Raw genomic sequence first — 19105 nt, 5'->3', positions numbered from 1 at the left:
TGAGTGTGAGCGTGCATGGTTGTTCATTTGTCTCTGTGTGACCCTGTGATGGACTGGAGACCTGTCCAGGGTGTACCCCGCCTCTCGCCCAATGACAGCTTGTTACCCTGAATTGGAGTAAGCAGGTATAGAAAATTAATGGATGTATGGATCTTTTCCAAATAAGCACATTTCACAGCAAGACAGTTCCTGGTTCGAATCTCGGCCAGAGCCTTGAAAATATATATGTCCACGTAGCCTGGTTGTCATAGATACGATCACACGCACACGTCGTGCTCGTCTGTCTGATTCTGTCTTTACTCTTTCATGGTCGTGTCGTAGGTGAGAAGCCCATAAAACAAGAATCATGCATAAAAATAAAATTCAAAATAATTTTTATTAACCATAAAGCCTGCATACAATCCAGATACTGGAGAGAGAAGATTTGCTTCAGATGCCACGGTTCATTACTTGCAGCACGGTGGCAAAAAAATGACTTTCACTGCACAGAAAGAAAGAAGACAACTCAACATGAGTCATTTCCCAGGGAAACTTTAAAGTGGACGTTGTTGCTGCACTGCTGCAGCATTTCAAAAGCAGTCGAAACTGTGTTCTGATCATAATCCATTGACCATTTACATCCTTTTACCTGGACACAAATGAGTGACATCCAACTTTCCAGAAAATAATTCTGGATTAGAAACTTCATCAAATAGTCTGACATCTGGTAATATTCCTTATAGGACTGAGATACAGCCACGATTGTTATGGGAATCATTAAGATTCAGCATTTATTCTGTTATCTTCCCCCAGCAACTGCAGACAGCCTGTACCAGCTCACATCCAATCAAATGTTAATTCTGTTTCATCAAGCGAATGAGCATATTTCCCCCAAATGTCAGACTATTCTATTAATGCGTTTTTAATCATAGTATCGAGAGCAAACATAAGAAATAAAACATCAAAGTGCTGAAGTTGTGTTGCGTGCTACAATGGCAAGTTAATACTTAACACTGGGGAGACAAAACTTCAAAGTGTATCTTCTCTAACACCATGGAAATGGTTTGGCCTTCACTTTGGGATGCTAACCCCTAGCCTGACTACGTCATACTCACGATTCTAGTCAGAATGTGAGTCTGATACCGCTCGGTAGAGTTTTGAGTATGGGGCGTGTTCCAACCGAACCAGGAGAAAAAAATGCCTCTTCGCTCAATTGGATAGACCTACAACCAATCAGAGCAACGTAGTATGTGACGTAGATTAAGCGACACACACTTGTTGTAGGAAGGACGGCAAAAACATCTTTTCTATCGATAAAAGCCTTTATCGCGTTCCTCTGTTCGTCTTTCAAAATGAATGCAATGTGGAGATCCTGTAGAACAGACTCGATGGCAGGATCTACACACCCTAGCTCTCCAGCGGCAGCCATGTTTGTTTCAAACGAATTCAAACCAAGCGCTCTTTAGTGACGTAGTCGATAATGTCCCTGTTGATCATCTGTCCATCATCGTATAAAGCCCGCCCTGGCAATCTGATTGGGTCGACTCTTTTGATGTCGAGCATAGAGATTTCCCAACTGAGCAGAGCCAGACCGAACTTCCCGACCAAAGATTTTATGGGCGGGGCTAAGTTCGGCTGGCACCCAAGCTAGCTAACCCCCCCCCCCCCAAAAAAAAATCCCCATGTGATAGATTGCTTCATCTCATCTACTCTCTGTAACGGTCCCCTGTTACAGTTAACACTGGGGCACGGAGGGGAGGAGGGTGGGCAAACAATAAACATCTTCATTTAACCTCGAAAGGATGATTTCCACTGATCAGGAAATAAGTATGGGCACGCTGGAAAGGTGCAGGATTGTGAGGAACTTCAGTAAAAGGCAGCTGTTTGAGTGAAATGTCATGACTGATAAAATTATATCTTTAAAAAAAAAAGAAAAAAGAAAAGCTGCAACAGATGAGTTCAGATACTACAAGCTTATGCTAGCATTTAGCTCTAAACTCTGGCGTAAGCTCTGGTGACAACATGATCACCCTCGGGATCTCTTTTCAGCAGTTTCTAAAACAGGTTTTCACTCCGTCATGGATCCCAAACAGTGACCTTTTTGACCTTTTGACTCAGAGCGACCCATCACCCGGTCAGAGTTTAGGCTTCAAAGTAACTCAACAGCGCTCCTTCCAAACTCAGACATCTTCTCCACCATCAGTCCGTCCCTCCCTCTTCGTCTCTGGGTGGGTGTTAAAGTCGCCAGGCGCTGGGGCACCAAGGAGTGTCTGGGTACAACAGACAATGGACAGACCTGAATCTGAGAAGGAGAGGGAAACAATGTCACAATGCCTGGAAGCTACCAACTAAAAGGTTTCAAAATAAAGCCGTGAGTACAATTAGCAGCGCCCACACACAATGAACAAAGACAGGAAACTTGTAGTAGTAGAACACGGACAATAAGAAGCGTTTACATAAGACACAACTGCAGCACAAGTTTCAAAAACAAAATCTTTCCAAAGCTGTTGTAGGTCTGCACTGAACACATTTCAAGTTTTATTATCGTATGTTAATGATTGTTTTTCCACATCAAGCTGCAGCTATTAGGTTTCAGCACGGTGAGCTAACAAGGTGCAGAAAAAAACAGTTTGACTGACTGCGAAGCAAGAGAGGAAAACAGAAAATGAGGAGAAAGTCAGGAAGACTTTAGGTCAGTGTGAGTTTTTCTTCAGCCTCTCGTTTTGTGTGCCTGTAATGTGTGCTTGGATGTGATATGGTACGGTCCAGAAACCAGTCTGCTGTTTGCATGGACTGTATCCCCAGGCTCATTAATGTCGTCTGATAGTCCATTAAAAGCACTTGTTTGACTCTAGGTAATCATGAATGATTATTTGAGCTAAAGCAAATGACTTGATTGAACAATTTATCCCACAGCAGCAACAAGGGGAAAAAAAGCATTCCGAGTTTCATAATTCTTCTGAGGGTTTAATATATTTTAATTAGGGCTGGGCGAGTTAACTCGTTATTATTTAATGCCGATAAATATTTTATCGCGCATTAACGCAGGTTTTATTTATTTATTTTTTATTTAAAAAAGACATTTTTTGGGGTGGGGGCTTTTGTGCCTTTAATGGATAGGAGAGTTCAGAGAGACAGGAAGCAGGGGGCAGAGAGAGGGGGAACGACACGCAGCACAGGGCCGTCCGAGTCAAACCGGGGCCAGCTGCAGCGAGGACTATAGCCTTTTGTACATGGGGCGCCTGCTCAACCCACTACGCCACGGACCACCCATGTTTTATTATTTATTTTATTATTGTAAAAGTCTGTTGCTCACAGGCTTTTATTTTGTAAAAGTCTGTTGCTGTCTGCTGCGGAACCGGAAAAGAAAGTAATCGGCGGATCCACCAAACATGGAGAAGGGTACGGAACTTTTACTCGGCCATTTTCATTTTAAAGTTCTTCCAGGCGGCGGAGTCGACAGAACCAAAGTCATCTGTAAACACAGCCAAGTTGAATTGTCTTATCACCGTAGTAGTTCCAGTCTAAAATATCACTTAAAGGCAAAACACACAACTGATAGCAGCAAGTCATTCAAGGAAACAGACAGTGGAGCGAGGCTTCTACATAAAAACTACAGAAAGATGCTGATGTTAAAAGTGTGTTTGCACAACAAATGTTATGGCACTTTCATTCATATGGCAGCACATTTAAAATAAAACTAAATGCTAAAAGCTATAAACTACTTTTGGATTCATTTTTGGATTTTGTGTACAAATGTGATTAATCGTGATTAATCAGGGAAATCATGTGATTAATTAGATTAAACATTTTTAATCGTTGCCAAGCCCTATTTTTAATATTTCTTGCAGAACAGATAAATACTTTTTATTTACACTCCTTTACTTTACCTGGTGGGATCTTGACTTATTGAAAACGGTCCTTTGACATTAACAGTGTTCCTGCTGTTGTCCACAGTGCCGTAGCTGAGAGTGATCTGACGGGAGGACGAAATAAATACATAAAAACATTACTTCGCTCATACCGATTCACGATTAATAGTGGCTTAGATCCAAGACAACGAGCCCCGCTTGTGAGAGCATGTGTACCTGGCTGTGTATGTCTGACACCAGCTCCAGGTTCTCCAGGTGAGAGTGGAACAGCGCCGAGCGGGTGAGGCTCACGCCAAGCAGCGCCTCCACTATGTAACCCACGGTGCAGTCATCCGGGAGGCGGATGTGCTCGGCTGTGGCCATGAAAGCCCCATCGCTGGGAAGGAAAAGACACGGAGCGTGAGGAAGAGGACTTCTTGTGGTTGTAAATGTTGCCAAGAGAAATGTGTGCGAGTGATGGCCCACCTCGCCCATGGTTTCATCTTCAGAGCGAGGCCGCGGCTCAGACAGAACCCTGCTCCTCCCGTGGCGAACCAGAAACGCACCTGCTTCTGCACACAAGCAGCGCAAACTTAGCCCTGGGAAACAGGCTGGATGCTCTCCATCACAGTCATCTGGAGCCAACATTTTTAATGATTGTGCTTAAAGAAGCTCGACACACCCTAGGACATCTGTCCAGGCGAGTGCAGCGTATATTCATTTAGAGTGAATGATCTGAACTGACAGTGCTGCTTGACGACAACATAAAGCATTTAAAATTTCAAGGCAAAGTGCTCGTTGTCATTTCAAATCACCGTTTCAGCGATGCCGAGCGTCTCCGTGGCCTCTATTGGCCGCTCGAGGCTGGGTCGGCCAATGTAAATGTCCTGCGTGTGGCTGTACTGAGACAGGAGTTTCAGGAGGGCCCCGACATTCAGGTAGTTATCGTCATCGACATGGCAGAACCACCTGCAGGACATGTCGGTGACAGTTAGCAAGCTGCCATCTCTGTGTGTTCAACAGAATGTTTCCCACACCGACTCACTTCTTTCCAGAGTTTATGAAAGCGTCGTACTCCAGAGCCATTTTACACGAGAGGGCCTGACGGCTGTGTGCGGCCGAGCAGTTGGTGTTGATCAGGTGAGCTCCTGATGATCAATGACAAACAAAATAACAATAAATAAGCTTATCAACAGCAGCAGGAGTCAAACAGAGAACTAAAAAAATGTTGATTTGAGGGGAGAATTTTTATTTTTTTTTCTTTACACAGTATTTTTATTAGGTCTCTTTCAAGTCGCGTAGGACATACAAGAGAAGTAAAGACAATAGAAAAAAAATAATAATAGTAACAAAAAATAAATATGCCTATATAAAAAATAAAGAAATAAATTTAAAGAAAAACTAAAAATAAAAAAAATAAAAAATTAGCAAAACAACAGCACAAACTGAATAGGGCGTACACTTCAAGCAATGACAAACGTATTGCATCCCTAGTACTCTATGTACGTGGACAAATTCTCAAATAAGAGGTGAGTAGCCTATTCTGGGTCTTATTAATGATCATTGTACTTAAAAGCTAGGTGATCTAAAAAAGGCTGCCAAGTCTGGTAAAACTTCTTGGGGTTGTTTATCATGCTGTATCTAATTCTCTCCACGTGCAACACAGAGGTAAGGTCTGTCAGCCATGTGTTGAAGAGGGGTACGATTTCTGATTTCCAGTGCATCAAAATCAGTCTCTTTGCTATTATTGTTCCATACATAATGGTGTTCTGGACAAAGAGGGTATGAGTAGATAAAGACTTAGAATAGCCAAACAGTGCCACCTCTGGCTCAGGGTTGAACACACAATTATACATTTCAGAAAACTTGAGGGGAGAATTTTGACTAAATTGTTCAATCTGAAGCAGGAAAGCTGATAAATGTCTGATTATATTACGACTTGCTGGAAAGCACTCTGTAAATAGGTCTAATCGCACAGTTTTACTCTGAGTCCTACAATGTGTCTGATAAAAGAAGAATACTTCATTGAAAGTAGAACAATTCCGTGAAGTAAGAATAGGAAGGGCATGTTGATTAATCTGAAGTGACCGTGCACTTCAGGGAAACAGAGTTGCTCAGTCAGCAGCCTGGTTCCTGCCTTCCTGCCTCTCAGATAAAACTGCAGCGACTCAGCGAAACTCGTCTGCGTGTCTCAGGGTGAGTGTGTGCAGCTCACCCATCCTTTTCCTCAGCCTATCATCCTCTCCGTCCGTGAACACGTACGTCTGTGGAAAAAGAAAAGGAAAAAAAACACAAATGCAACACAGTTACTATCATGTGAGCAATCTCTACTAGCCATGAGAAGAAAAACACCCCTATACAGCTGCCCTCACTGCTCAGCCACCATTATTTGTGGATCGCCGTTTGTGATTTCAGGTGAGACCATCCCCCCTCATTTCCAGAAGCAATGCTGATGCTGGATGGAGGCCAAGCCAAAGGTAAGCCTCCTGTCTATCAGCAGCAGAGCAGCTGGTCACAACTCTGTAACTGAAAGGGTGACTGTGCGTGGTTTTGTGATGAGTGATGTGCGTTGAAGGTCACTATGTATTCAGGAAGCTGTGTAGACCCCATTATTTTTCCACGGGAAGTGAACACATACCCTGGGTGTTGTAAATACTGTGTTGTTTTTGGCTTCGTATTCTGGGACAATAGATTTTAAATGAAACAATGACAGTGAAGTAAATGTGCTGCCCCTCAGGTTTACTATGAGCTTGTTTAAAAAGGTAAACATAGTTTAAAAACAGCAACAATTCTTCTGATATTTGCACACACAGGACTGTGCAAATTGAATAGTTCTCATCCTTTTATATTTTGGAATAAAACAGAATCTCTGCACCAATGAGGTGATTCCCAAAGAGACATTAGTCGAAAACCATTGCAGCGTGGTGTGCAGTGTGTCCTCAATAAAACTTAAGAAACAGAACAAGAGAAAGATAGAAGAACTGTCTTAAGAGATGGGAAAAATCCAGCAAAGACCTGACACATGACCTGAGAGATGCATCTGGACCTCAGTTGATCCATTTACTGTTGGTCCAACCTTCATCAGGAATGGTCTCCATGAAGGGTGGCTGTCAAGAAGTCAATCTTAAAGGGATACGCCACCCCCAGGCCAAATTAAGTGTATCCCCGCATTTCCGAGACATAAATAAGTGTGTGGGAGCGTTTTCCTGGCGACCCAGGCATTGTCCGAATCTCACAGCACTGACCACTGCTTGGTTTCGCGTAATACCTCCATGCTAGCGTCGCCAATCGAAATATTTCGCCCAACGTGAATTAATTTACTTGATTTGCCTTCTAATTACTGTGTGAGTGGTGTACTTTCACATCGAGTGCAAATGACTGTGTAAATCAACACGGAAGGCTTGTTTTGCTCATGTCGGTTTGGGAACTAGTTTCCTGTGCGGAAAACACAGCCGACGCACACTCCCCGCTACGTCATTGGGAATCCCCACCCCCACTGTCCCATCTGTGTTCGAAACAAAGGTTGAGCGGAGTAATATTTCGATCGGCGACGCAAGCATGGAGGTATTACGCGAAACCAAGCAGTGGTCAGTGCTGTGAGATTCGGACAATGCCTGGGTCGCCAGGAAAACGCTCCCACACTCTTATTTATGTCTCGGGAATGCGGGGATACACTTAATTTGGCCTGGGGGTGGCGTATCCCTTTAAGGAAGGCAAACAGGGAGAAGCTACTGAGATATTGTCAAATGATACAAGAAGTGGATTGCGGCAACAGGTCTTCTGGAGGGATGAATCCTCCCAAAAGCCTGGACCTCAACATTATTGAAGCAGTGTGGGATCATCTTGGCAGAAAACGGAGCAAAAGGCAGCCCACATCCAAAGAAGAGCTTTGGCTGTCCTTCAAGAAGCCTGGAGAACTATTCCTGACAACTACTTAAAAGAAGAAGAAGAAGAAAGTTGGCCCAAGACGTTTGCACGGTACTTTAGTTTTCATGGTTTTCATGGCAGGTGGTGCAGATTTTGGCAGGGATCTGCTGTGGATTTATACAGTCCTGATGTGTTCTGTCTCTTCGTATACCGTAATCCCCAACTGACCTTCATGATGTAGAGATTTCAGTGGGACTCTTGTCCCATAGGATAGTTGTCCACAGATCTCAGTGTACATTTAAGCTAATTGTCACGTTGACAGCATGAATTAAAAAATACGTTCAGGTCAGTAAGATGCTTCTTCCCTGATGCTGCATCTTCAATGTCAAAAATGGCTAGCAATATAAACATTTATGCTAAAACTTTCAATGCTCAAATTTCACAAGCCTGCTAGAAAATGTGGCCAGTTAATGCTGCTGAAACAATGGCTGCACGTGTCCTTGAAGTCAAGAAAATGTCCCTTTTCTACACCAATGGAAATATGTCTTGCCCAGCAAATTAACAGATCATAACTAAACCACTTGCCCACAGTCTGCTGAATATCGTAACATAACAAAACTGTCATATGAAAAACAAGTCATAAATGTGTCTTAACTTGTGTATTTGTTTTAATATTCCAAATGCAATGTGAAAGATCCCTACATTAACCTTACAAGCATTACTAAGAATTAAATCCTGCATAAAGCTCCAACATCACTGCACTCACTGCCCCAGTGGAAAGTCACGGGGATTCCACTTTACAACCCGCCTGCCTCACAGCTTGAATATAATAAATCTTTGGTGCAATTACTGTGTGATCACATCATTGCTTGTGGTAAAGAGACTGGGGAGAAAAAAAAAAAAGAGTTGGGCCAGCTGTGAGTTTTTATCAGTCTTCTTCTTTCACTCTTCAGAGGAGTCAGTTTCTGCATCTGTGCAAGAGTGTGAGAGTGTGTGTGTCAGTGGGGAAGGAGGGGGCGACACTATGAGTTTGAGGGGGGTGGGGGTGTTGTGTTGTCAGGAGTGGAGCTTTACAACACAGGAAAGAGTGGCGGCATTCACCACTTAAGATAGGCGAAAAAGATGTGAGTGTGTGCGTGTTTATTCTTGTGATCAGACACATTTTTAACTTCCCATGAGAAATCCAGCAAGGTTCCCAGGGTGTGTTCACCACGGCAACAGCGAGACTGTGTGTGTGTTGCTGTGTTCCCATTACTCAGCAGTCTTACAGTGCAGAGGTGTGTCTGGGAAACAGGTAGAGTTACGAACACCTGACTGTGGGAGCAGATGCAGGAATGCGTCACACACACACCAGCTGATTTGCCCCCAACATACACTGTATTTACATGTCAACAGCTCGGCGATTACTGGAGCGAGTTCCTCCTCAAACAGGAGGTTTCAATGGAAATCAGAACGCTCACTGAGCAATCCGCAGTCACGTCTGCATTCGATTAGAAGCTTTGAAGCTGATGGGCACAGTTCACCGCTGCCCCATGTGTTTTACAGCAACAGATGCATCTGTGACTCACTCATCCTTGTGGTGAAGACCAGAAAGCTGTCTGTCCATTGCTTTTGATCTGAAATATTTATCGGAGAGGCAGTGAAACTCCCCCTGAACCAGCTGAACCTTTTTTTTTTTTTTCTCTTTCTTTAAACAAACTAGGTTGGGAATAAATTTCATTTAAGTGGGGGGAAAAAAATGCTCTTTTGGGTGTTAAGTAGTTATTTGGTTTTAAAAAAGAAATGTTTAAGTGCTTGTGGTAGTCACTTTCACATTTGTCAGTTAACTAGGGAAAGTGATTTGTAAAAAAAAAAAAAACTAAAATCATTGTTAGAGTGAGATAAACTTGCATGAAGGTAGCCATAAATAAAGGAAAAATGCTGATTCAAATGATGCATTCACTTGAAAGGCACATTGCTGGGTTTAATGGTGTAGAGTTCGCATTAAACCGGGCGAGACATTTTCATGTTGCATGAAAACTCTTGACCTGTAAAGTAACCTCCAATGTGTCTGGCTGTTAAAGGTAGAGCCGAAAGACAGCAGGGAGACGGAAAGCTGAAAACGCTTGAGTGAAGGTTACTAAACAAATGTGCACCTGATGGAGCCCCATCCATCTGAGCCTCTCAGTGTTCAGTCTTTGCATCTCTTTCCGGTTCATATCGCTGCTGTTGGGTCAACAAATGGGCAGCAGTGTGGTGTCACTTGGCCCCCAAATCTCCACCTCATACACTCCAAAAAGCTTAAATGTTTTTGGAAAATTGATCAGATTAAAGAGACAGTGAGGCCAGTCCAAGTGTAAAGGCTCCTTTAAAAGCAACTGTTGCACATGTATTCATATCATATCACATTCATGTGTCATTTTTGTTCTCTGATCCTGAATCATGAGCACCAGGGGCGATTTTAGGATCTGGTCTTTAGGGGTGCCCAGCCCCCAGTGCTCACAGAGGCACATTATTTCTCACTAATTGAGGCGAACTAGTACATTTATAAATTTTGGAGCCGTATTAGTTTTGCTTTGAGTAGTGTTTTCCCCTACAACATTCAATTTTGACCTCTTCATTTCAAAAGACTGTGGCTTGACAGGGATAACAGAGAGCCTGAGACAAATATTGAAGATAACTCAACATTTATTTTGGGAGTAAAGAGTTTAAACAAAAACAAATGCTAGAAAATAAATAAAATGGTCACTAAAATAATGCATCCTTTGAGCAAAAAAAAGTGTTTTTGCATAATTAATTTTTTTTTTAAATGTGCTGAGCTAGGGGGTGCCGAGCTATCTCACGGTGGTGCCTTGGCACCACTAAAAATACCCTAGCCTCGCCCCTGATGAGCACCCAACATGAGACTTTATTCCCTTACATCTATATTCCCTATAAACTGAGGGTTCATTCGTTTTCAGTGCTGAGCTCCAGCTGCACAGCCTGACTCACCTGTGGTGTGTTTCTGGAGACCCAGGTGTCCAGCAGCAGCTCCAGCCTCTGCCGGTGATACCTCCCGGTGGTTTTCACAGCCACGAACAGGTCAGCCTGTGTGAGCTGCTCCACCGGCCGAGGGGGAGCGCTCCTCCGCTCCGGGCCGCTCACCGCTCTCCTCTCCCGGGTCAGCCGCCTGAAATAAGTTGAGAAAACATCCGCGCCCCCTACAGCCGGCAGCTCCTTCTGGTGTCCGCCAGTGAGCACGAGCATCCCGGCCACCAGCAGACAGGTGACCGCGGCGACAGCAGCGCGAGGTCCCGCTGAGCTGAAGGCGAGCCTCGGTCCCCCGGCAGGCTTCCACATGTTCACTGCGTTGATGGGTTCACCACTTCGCTCATGGACAGAAAGTTTAAAAATACTTTTCTTTTGGATCCAGTTCACAACATCATGCTGCTACTAATTACAGTGAGTTGATGAGTTTTCTGTCAGCTCCCTCTGAGGGACCCCGCAGTCGTGTTCTGCAGTGACATTAATAGCAGAAGCTCCGCCAGTGGGCGGGGCAGCCTGGATCCAGTGACCGATTTGAGCGCTCAGTCTGGGCGGAGTTATCCACCAAAACAAGGGGAAACTGCGGATGGACGTCCACATTGCAGCTATATAAACCCAAAAAACTCTCTTACTTTTTTTTTCATAAAAAAAAACATTTTATGATTGATCTTAAAACTTCTGGATCAAATCAGCTTTTTCTTGAACAAGTCTCAGTCTAAGCACTGCATATCAAATGAATTGTCCATGTGGAGGCTAATATGAAGTCATTATGTATAGTAGCTTCTATGATCCCACATTAAATTATAGAACAACAAAAAAAGAGATAAATCTGAACCATTTTTCATAAAAAAATAACAACAAAAAGGAAAAAAACAACAACAAAAGCAAAAACAACACAGAACAAATGCTATTTTTGTGTTTTTGAAATGTAGATGTGTTTTCTTTGGCGTTATGAAAGTTGCATTTTCTGGTTTTGCCACTCATGAAATGTTTTTTTTTTTTTTAAAGAATCCTGCCACATCTTATGTTGTTTTCTTCGCTGTTTTTTTTTTTTTTTTAATTTGTTTTCTGAATTCTCGGTGTGTCTTTGGGTTTTCAGTTTGTATTTGATCCACCCTGCAAACTTGGCACCAATTTAAGCTACAGCTGCAGTTTTGTTGTCAGAAATCGTGAACAGACCTCTTTCCTCTCAGGATGTCGATCTGAGTGTATGAGCAAGGCGATGCAATCCAACAAAGCCTCTCAAAGTTTTTTAAAAAGGCGTTACTTCTGATCACTTTGACGCTCAATACCTGCTATTTATTTATTTGATAAACCATACAGTGGATCCTTGTGCTTACTTTGGCAGAATCTGCATCTGTAATGTTTATTAATCATTCTTTTATTTTAATTTCTGCTCTGCACCTCAGAAAAAAAATCAGTTTTCTGTGATATTACCCCACATCTAATAAGTCACAGCCTCTCCACTGATGATAAAGAGGAAAATATGTCCTGCTTTTCATTTGCAAAGTAATGCACACAGATAATCAACACTTAACAACTGCTTTCATATCCCAGGCTTAAAAGTACATTTTTCTTCCTCCTTTGAGAACAATGTGCCTTCAGCTCCCATGTGTGCAGGCCTGGTGGGTCATTCTCCAAGTGGACAGATGTTGAAAAAGACCGTGACATTGGATTGTGTGTAGCGCTGCCAGACCCACGGACACAGGAGACAGACGAGCCAAGCCACCAGGTTTCCAGATTCACCAACAATCTGAGGAATGTTTCCTCTGGAATAATGTGCAGTTTGTCTGCTCTGCGTATCTTTGCTGATTCTTCCAGCACAGTCAGTATAATGTTACATTTCAAATAGATCGCAAAAACCACGAGTGTCATGGTGTTGTGTGATAAGGATACTAAGGCCTCGCCATAAAGCAGCGCAGCACACAGGCAGTCCTCACACACTGAAGAAAAATCATGACCCCCCCAACACCCTTTGGCTTCCGAGTGTATCACACATTTTTTCACGAGTGAACGGAATTTGTTCAGTTATCATGAGGAAGCTATAAAAAAAAAAGCAGATAAAGGAATTTAACTTTAATTTCAGGGTCTAAAACTAAGCTGCCTTGAGCTGCTTTAAATAGAATTGATCAACATTTTTCAATAAAACAATTGCTCAGATAACTAGTGTAAACAAAATCTCATATTTTAGTTCCTTCACATGACTCATCATTTCCAGATATGGATGAATGCTTTCAGATGAATACGCTTGAGATGCACTATGTTTCACATGGCCTGAAGAAGACAAACTTTGTGACTTGCTGGAAACATGTGGGATCTTTAACAGCTCTTAGCAGCTGTAGAATCAGACATTTCCCCCAGGAGTTGGTGGAGACCAGAAACAAAAGCTCTTTTCACGCAAGACATGTACGTAACATTGATAGCTTCATCCGTCTGTAAGCCACAGCATACAGTCAATCACACAGTGGTCACTTCGTCAGTGTTCCTCACCCTTCATTCAAACATACCTGTGGAAAAAGACGTGCCATGACAGTCATGTTCCGCCACCGTAAGAATTAATATCAGCGTGCCAAGCTCACAGTGGTTGTGTGAATATATCTCTTTTTTTTCATCGTGCTGAAGCTGTTTAAATGCTGTGATTCCTCGAGGGTCTAATTGCACTACATTAGCAACATAATTGTGATCATCTCCAGAAACATACCATCTCTTAATCCACACGAGGACACCTTCTCCACTCCACCAGTGTTGTTTGTTAGAAGAGTTGCCACGGAAACTCTGCGAGTCCATTTACATTTACAGTATTTGTTTTGCCACAAGAATTCACCAAGACAAATGACAAAGACAGAGCAATGTGTTTGAACACAACTGTGGGGGAAAGGAGGGGCTGAAATACTGATATATATATATATATAAAAAACAGAGGCTTTAGCCACAGTTTTCTATTAATCTGACCACAACAGTTATAACTTTTGTCTTGTTGAAAGTGATTTATGCATGTAAAACCGAACAGCACCACACGGTGGGGTCACATGGCACTGAAAGGATCGGATTATTGGCTAAATTACAATAAAAATGAGTTATTAAGTGCATATAGACACCTTAATCGGACAAGAAATTGGATCGGATCGCATTAAGACCCCGAGATAACTCGGTTGAAAGTCACACTAAACCTGCTTGTACACTCTAAAAAAGAATGTACTGGGTTTACTCAAAAAGGTATGTTTACTTTTTGCATGGATCTTTTTAAGTTGTCCTAACTTCATTGTTAATTGAGTAATTGGTACTAGTGCAGCATAACAAGGCCAACTTAAATAGCCACATAAATACAAAGCTATATCAAGTTGAATCTAATTGTTTTTTTGTATATATTACTGAATTTTCACATTGGTTGTACGTGATATATGTTTTAGGTAAAACAAAAAATGAAGTACAATGACCATGTTTTTTTATATATATTCAAGAGATAAATCAAGTAGTGTTTACTTAAAGGAGAATTCCGGCATTTTTACAAACATATCCTATCTGTTGGAGACCAAGGAAAGTTGGCCAAAGGGAAAACCGCGAGACATTTTCATGCCCGCTGTGCAAAGTTTTCCGATTGCGCTGATTTCCATGAAAGCGGGCTCTATCGGGCAATCTTTTAACCTTTCCTGAGGCTCTTAACGTGTATCAAAATACTTTTTACCGAATTGGCCGTGGTGTCAGTAGCAATACAATTCAACCCAGGGGCTAACCATACCATTAGCTAGCACAGACATTATACATTTTGAGATTTTAAAAACAGCGCACCTTACCTCTCTCAGCTTCCGTGTTCCACAGGCGTGCGCACAAATCAAAAGCCGAAGTCATACGCTATAGTATTCCAAAATTTGTCCACCTTTTTTTGTCCACCAAAAACGACCCTTGGGAACAGAAATACACATTTCCATGTTTGTTATTGTTTCCTATCGAACAACTGACTCGTTTCTAGACCCATTTTCGCCGTGATGTCATGACCTGTCACGTGACTGCTGGAAGGAGCGCACCTACGCCCATTATACAGCTGCGGGAGATGAGAACGCTCGGGATTTTATTCGAATCAATTTAGAGATGGATAGTTCGTCAGATTCTGATGTTGGAATGGAAGAGTTTGACGAGTTTGATGGTCGGGGTAATCTTTTTGAACCAGAATACACCGAGGAAGGGTTGTTGGCACAAGATGCAGCGAGGATGGCTCAAACCGATGATCCAGAAACGGGAGCAGCTGCTAGGTTACGCATTGGGGAGACATGGTGGTGCAGATGTGGACAAAAAAGGTGGACAAATTTTGGAATACTATAGCGTATGACTTCGGCTTTTGATTTGTGCGCACGCCTGTGGAACACGGAAGCTGAGAAAGGTAAGGTGCGCTGTTTTTAAAATCTCAAAATGTATAATGTCTGTGCTAGCTAATGGTATGGTTAGCCCCTGGGTTGAATTGTATTGGTACTGACACCACGGCCAATTCGGTAAAAAGTATTTTGATACATGTTAAGAGCCTCACGAAAGGTTAAAAGATTGCCCGATAGAGCCCGCTTTCATGGAAATCAGCGCAATCGGAAAACTTTGCACAGCGGGCATGAAAATTTCTTGCGTTTTTCCCTTTGGCCAACTTTCCTTGGTCTCCTACAGATAGGATTTGTTTGTAAAAAATGCCGGAATTCTCCTTTAATTCATTAATCAATATTCCTTGAAATGTTGTTATCTCATCATTCCAATTTAAGTTGTTGTAAATGTATACATCAACATTTTCTACTCAAAAATGTCCATGCAAAAAGTAAACATTAATTATAGTATATGCAACTCATTTTGCTGAAGTTGGGGGAAATAATAAACAAGAACCATAATTCACAATTAAAACAGTTTATTTGATGAACATTTCGCACAAGTTAAGTGCAAATATTACACAGCACCATCAAAAACTTGCTCCTGATAATTCTCCAATTTTAGAGCTGGTCAATATTTTCTTATGTTAGTGTGTAGTTCTTTACTGTGAGTGTAGTGTGTCTTTATAGTGTGTTCGTGTGTGTATGTAGTGTGCTAGTGTGTGTAGTATGTACAGTACAGTGTGTTATTATGTGTGTGTGGAGGGGGCGTGGTGCATCAGATGCAGAGGACAGGTGGGAAGGGCTCAGAGGACAGTGGGAGGGGAGATGATTGGCACACCTGCACATTGCCAGCTAATCATTCTCCCCTTTATCAGTAGCGTGCTGGTCCGGGCAGGGAGTGAGAACCGTGAGATGACCAGAGCGAGAGACGGCAGAACCTATGAGAGCCAGTGATACGGAGAAGCTGGCGATCGTCCTGCATTCTGTCTTGTGCACCTCGGTCATCCTCAATAAAATGTCAACATCTAAGAAGTGGTCCGTGTGTGTGTGTGTTGGGAGAACTCAGTGTGGCAAGATTCGTTGCCACCAAAATCAACATCCTTGTAATGTAAGGTAACCTTCCCTGCTTCAAATCTGTATTTCTGTTGCACAATAGACTCTAGCTCTAGCACTGTCTCCGGTACTCCACAAGGCAGTTCAAGCTTGTCAATTATATGGTCTTGAATAATAACACGAAGTGCAGCAGGTTTACTCAGATTTGAAAGTTTGAACATCTGTGAAGAAAAAAAAACACATGATGTGACTCTAATATTTGACATAATATGCGAGCATTGCAACATCTTTGGCCTAAAGGTTTGCTAGCATGCATTTCACATTTTTTGGAGCCATGATGTTAGCAGAACCTCACTCAGAATTACATACCCGGAATATCAGAATCATGAGAATCCATTTCCTCATACATCGCATTCAGCATTCTTTCAGCATGTGAAATATTTTCTGAAAATGTATAGCATAAAGAGAATAAAACAGTAAATACTTTCTTATTAGCTGCATCGTATCATCTTGTGTCAATTTAACAGTCCATTGTATGCCATTGAGCACAATGAGAGTTTGTACCTCGGGATTGCTTGTTTGCTGTGAAATCTGCCATCTTTTACCATCACTAGATAACACAGACAGTGTGAAGAAATGCATCTATTCCACAATAAATCCAGGTATACCATCAACAACCACAATCTGAATTAGCTCTCCAAAATCAGGGAGGCCACTTGTTGAACCACTAGCTAAGATCATTCCAGTGGCATATCTAGTGCCACTGTAACAGACCGTGTTAGCCAAGTGAATACAAGACTTACCAGGGTAGGCCTACTTGGCTTCCACTGCTGCCTTGATGTCCTCTCTCAGCACAGTCAAATCTACCTCTGACAGTTTGGTCACCTGCAATGAAGGTTGGACAACCTTATTGTCATGTAGATGATAGGCAATCATCATCTGATGCTTCACTGAGAGAGAGAGAAGAATGTTGCGGAAGGAGTGAGCATGTCTGACAACACGTTTAAATAAAACGATGTTTAGCTTCAAACCTCATTGTCCACAGTGACACAAGTGGTCCAAAAGCCTTTATCAACTGAGGATAGTGTTCTATGAAATGATACTTTGGAGAGAGTCTTTGACCAGGGAAAGCTTCACAGAATCTGTGTCGATGCTCTGATTTCTTACTGTCCAATAAACAAATAGTCTCATCTGTATGGACTGGGGCTACAACAAGTTCTACTATGTCCTTGAGGTTGAGAAGAACCTGCCATGTTGGGTCACTCACCGGTATCCTTGTGCCAATGATGAAAGGAAGGAGTCGTAGCAAAGCCCAATTTTCATGTGCATTCCCACCAACAGTTTTTTTAACAGCAAAATTAAGGGGTACTGATTGTGGTGCATCCTTCTTATCTGTCCACTTATATGGAAACTCTGATCAATTTATTCAGCTCAGAGAGTGAAATATTTGTTCTTAATCAAGGTATCTAGGCACAGTGCTACTTCTTTTGGTATGGCACCTTCAAAAAGATCATGCAGCAAATCAGGGGGGTAGCCTGAGAGAACATCAAAATACTTAAGTTTTTCTGTTAGTGGACATTGTCGCTTTACGCCAAAGCTATGGTATCCACTGACTTGTGCAGCCTGAACATGCACTGTGTGGTCTTCTTTGGTCCGGGGAGGGAATTTACCTGTTCGAACCTCACAGTCTTGCAATTTGGAGCGTTCTCCAAGACACCATCTACAGATGTATGAACTTGAAAAACTCTCAACAAATCCACCGACGGAATGACCGCCAAGGTTGTCTGCAATGACAGAAAAGACAGTACCTTTAACTTGTCTGCCAAGAGAGGGAATGTAAAGTCCATCCTCCTCAAGACTACAAAGATCTTTGAGAAGTGGCTCCAACACAGCATTATATCCATATTGTTTTATGTCTTCAGCTTTGCATAGAATGGCTAAAAATATTGAGGTCAGTGAGGACCGGAACAATGGTGGTACATTTGCAAGAACCCAATAGACAGCAGTGATTTTGTGCTTTTTTCTCGATGTTCCAAGTGGATTGCACACTTCAAAATCATCCACGTTTCATGTTTTTTAAATGACGGCCAATATGCTCAGAGTACTCCCTCTGTGGGGATGGAGCTTAGAGTACAACATGGACATTTAAAAGACAAGACATCATTCACCTTTGCTATTTTATAAGATGAATGACTTCTTGTCATGTGTGATTTAAGGCTGGCCCATGTTTTGAAAGAGCAACAGCATTCCCAATAGAGACAAGGCAGAAATTGCCCACAATTCACATGTCCTAGCCGGTAGTGTTTTAAAAGCTCAGTCTTTCTGGGAGTTTCATATTTACAAATTTTACAGCACCAGTTCATTGTGAAAAGGATTTGGTGAAAATGTTCTAAACACTGCTTAACAATAAACCAGTGGACAATCAATAGCTGTTGCTAGCTAGCGAGCTACTAAAATGGCGGCCGTAAGGCTTACCTTTCAAGTGGTATGGACAGCCAAGTAGTAGGTTAATGGTCCTCCAGCAATAATTAAGATCCCGACAGAGGGCTTGTCAGCTGTTCCAAAGCGAAAAGATGAAATTCCAAAGCAGAGAGTTGCTCTGTGCAAATAAGCAGACACAAATGCCTCTACTTTCCAAAAAGGCTGCACGTGGAGTCTCGTCTTCTGCTTGAGTAGCCGTTACCTGACTCCCGCCCTCCAGCGTGTAGTTGGTGAACGCAGCCAGATGACGTGAGTCAGGTTAGAGTAGCCGCGCCCAAGTTTCAAATTTAGATTATTTGAACTGAACCAACTTAATATTTGAGACAAATTGAGCTGATCTTATCTTATGCATTCAAATCTTCAAATCTTATGCATTCAAATTACATAAGAAAATGAGTCAGGATATATATATTTTTTTCAAGTTGGTTTAGCTACATAAATCTAGTAGGTTACTTAGTTAAACAAATAAATGCTGCAAACTTAAATGTTTATATTGAAATTGCGTATTTATTTAAGCTGAATTTA

The 19105-nt window shown here is 42.2% G+C and overlaps 1 protein-coding gene and 1 long non-coding RNA gene across 3 annotated transcripts; both read right to left on the bottom strand.

Annotated features, from left to right (window-relative positions):
* Positions 1-357: 357 nt before the first annotated feature.
* LOC142379015 (beta-1,3-N-acetylglucosaminyltransferase lunatic fringe-like) lies at positions 358-11173 on the bottom strand. 2 transcript variants are annotated; one of them, XM_075464073.1, is made up of 8 exons: positions 10668-11173; positions 6046-6094; positions 4876-4978; positions 4646-4799; positions 4317-4396; positions 4068-4227; positions 3870-3955; positions 358-2281 (listed from the first exon to the last, which is right to left on the bottom strand). In XM_075464073.1, exons 1-8 carry the CDS (start codon positions 11013-11015, stop codon positions 2215-2217), a joined length of 1047 nt encoding a protein of 348 aa, XP_075320188.1. In that variant the 5' UTR covers positions 11016-11173; the 3' UTR covers positions 358-2214. The 2 variants fall into 2 exon arrangements, with proteins under 2 accessions (XP_075320188.1, XP_075320187.1); XM_075464072.1 differs by having other exon boundaries at positions 4317-4402; positions 10668-11172.
* A 4373-nt stretch (positions 11174-15546) lies between these two features.
* LOC142379436 (uncharacterized) lies at positions 15547-17018 on the bottom strand. Its single transcript, XR_012769684.1, has 4 exons — positions 16903-17018; positions 16664-16709; positions 16469-16543; positions 15547-16320 (listed from the first exon to the last, which is right to left on the bottom strand). It is a non-coding gene; the product is annotated as an uncharacterized LOC142379436 (long non-coding RNA).
* Positions 17019-19105: the final 2087 nt, after the last annotated feature.

Source organism: Odontesthes bonariensis, chromosome 4, assembly GCF_027942865.1.
Source record: "Odontesthes bonariensis isolate fOdoBon6 chromosome 4, fOdoBon6.hap1, whole genome shotgun sequence".
NCBI lineage: Eukaryota > Metazoa > Chordata > Actinopteri > Atheriniformes > Atherinopsidae > Odontesthes > Odontesthes bonariensis.
This window is presented reverse-complemented; position numbering and strand designations above follow the sequence as displayed.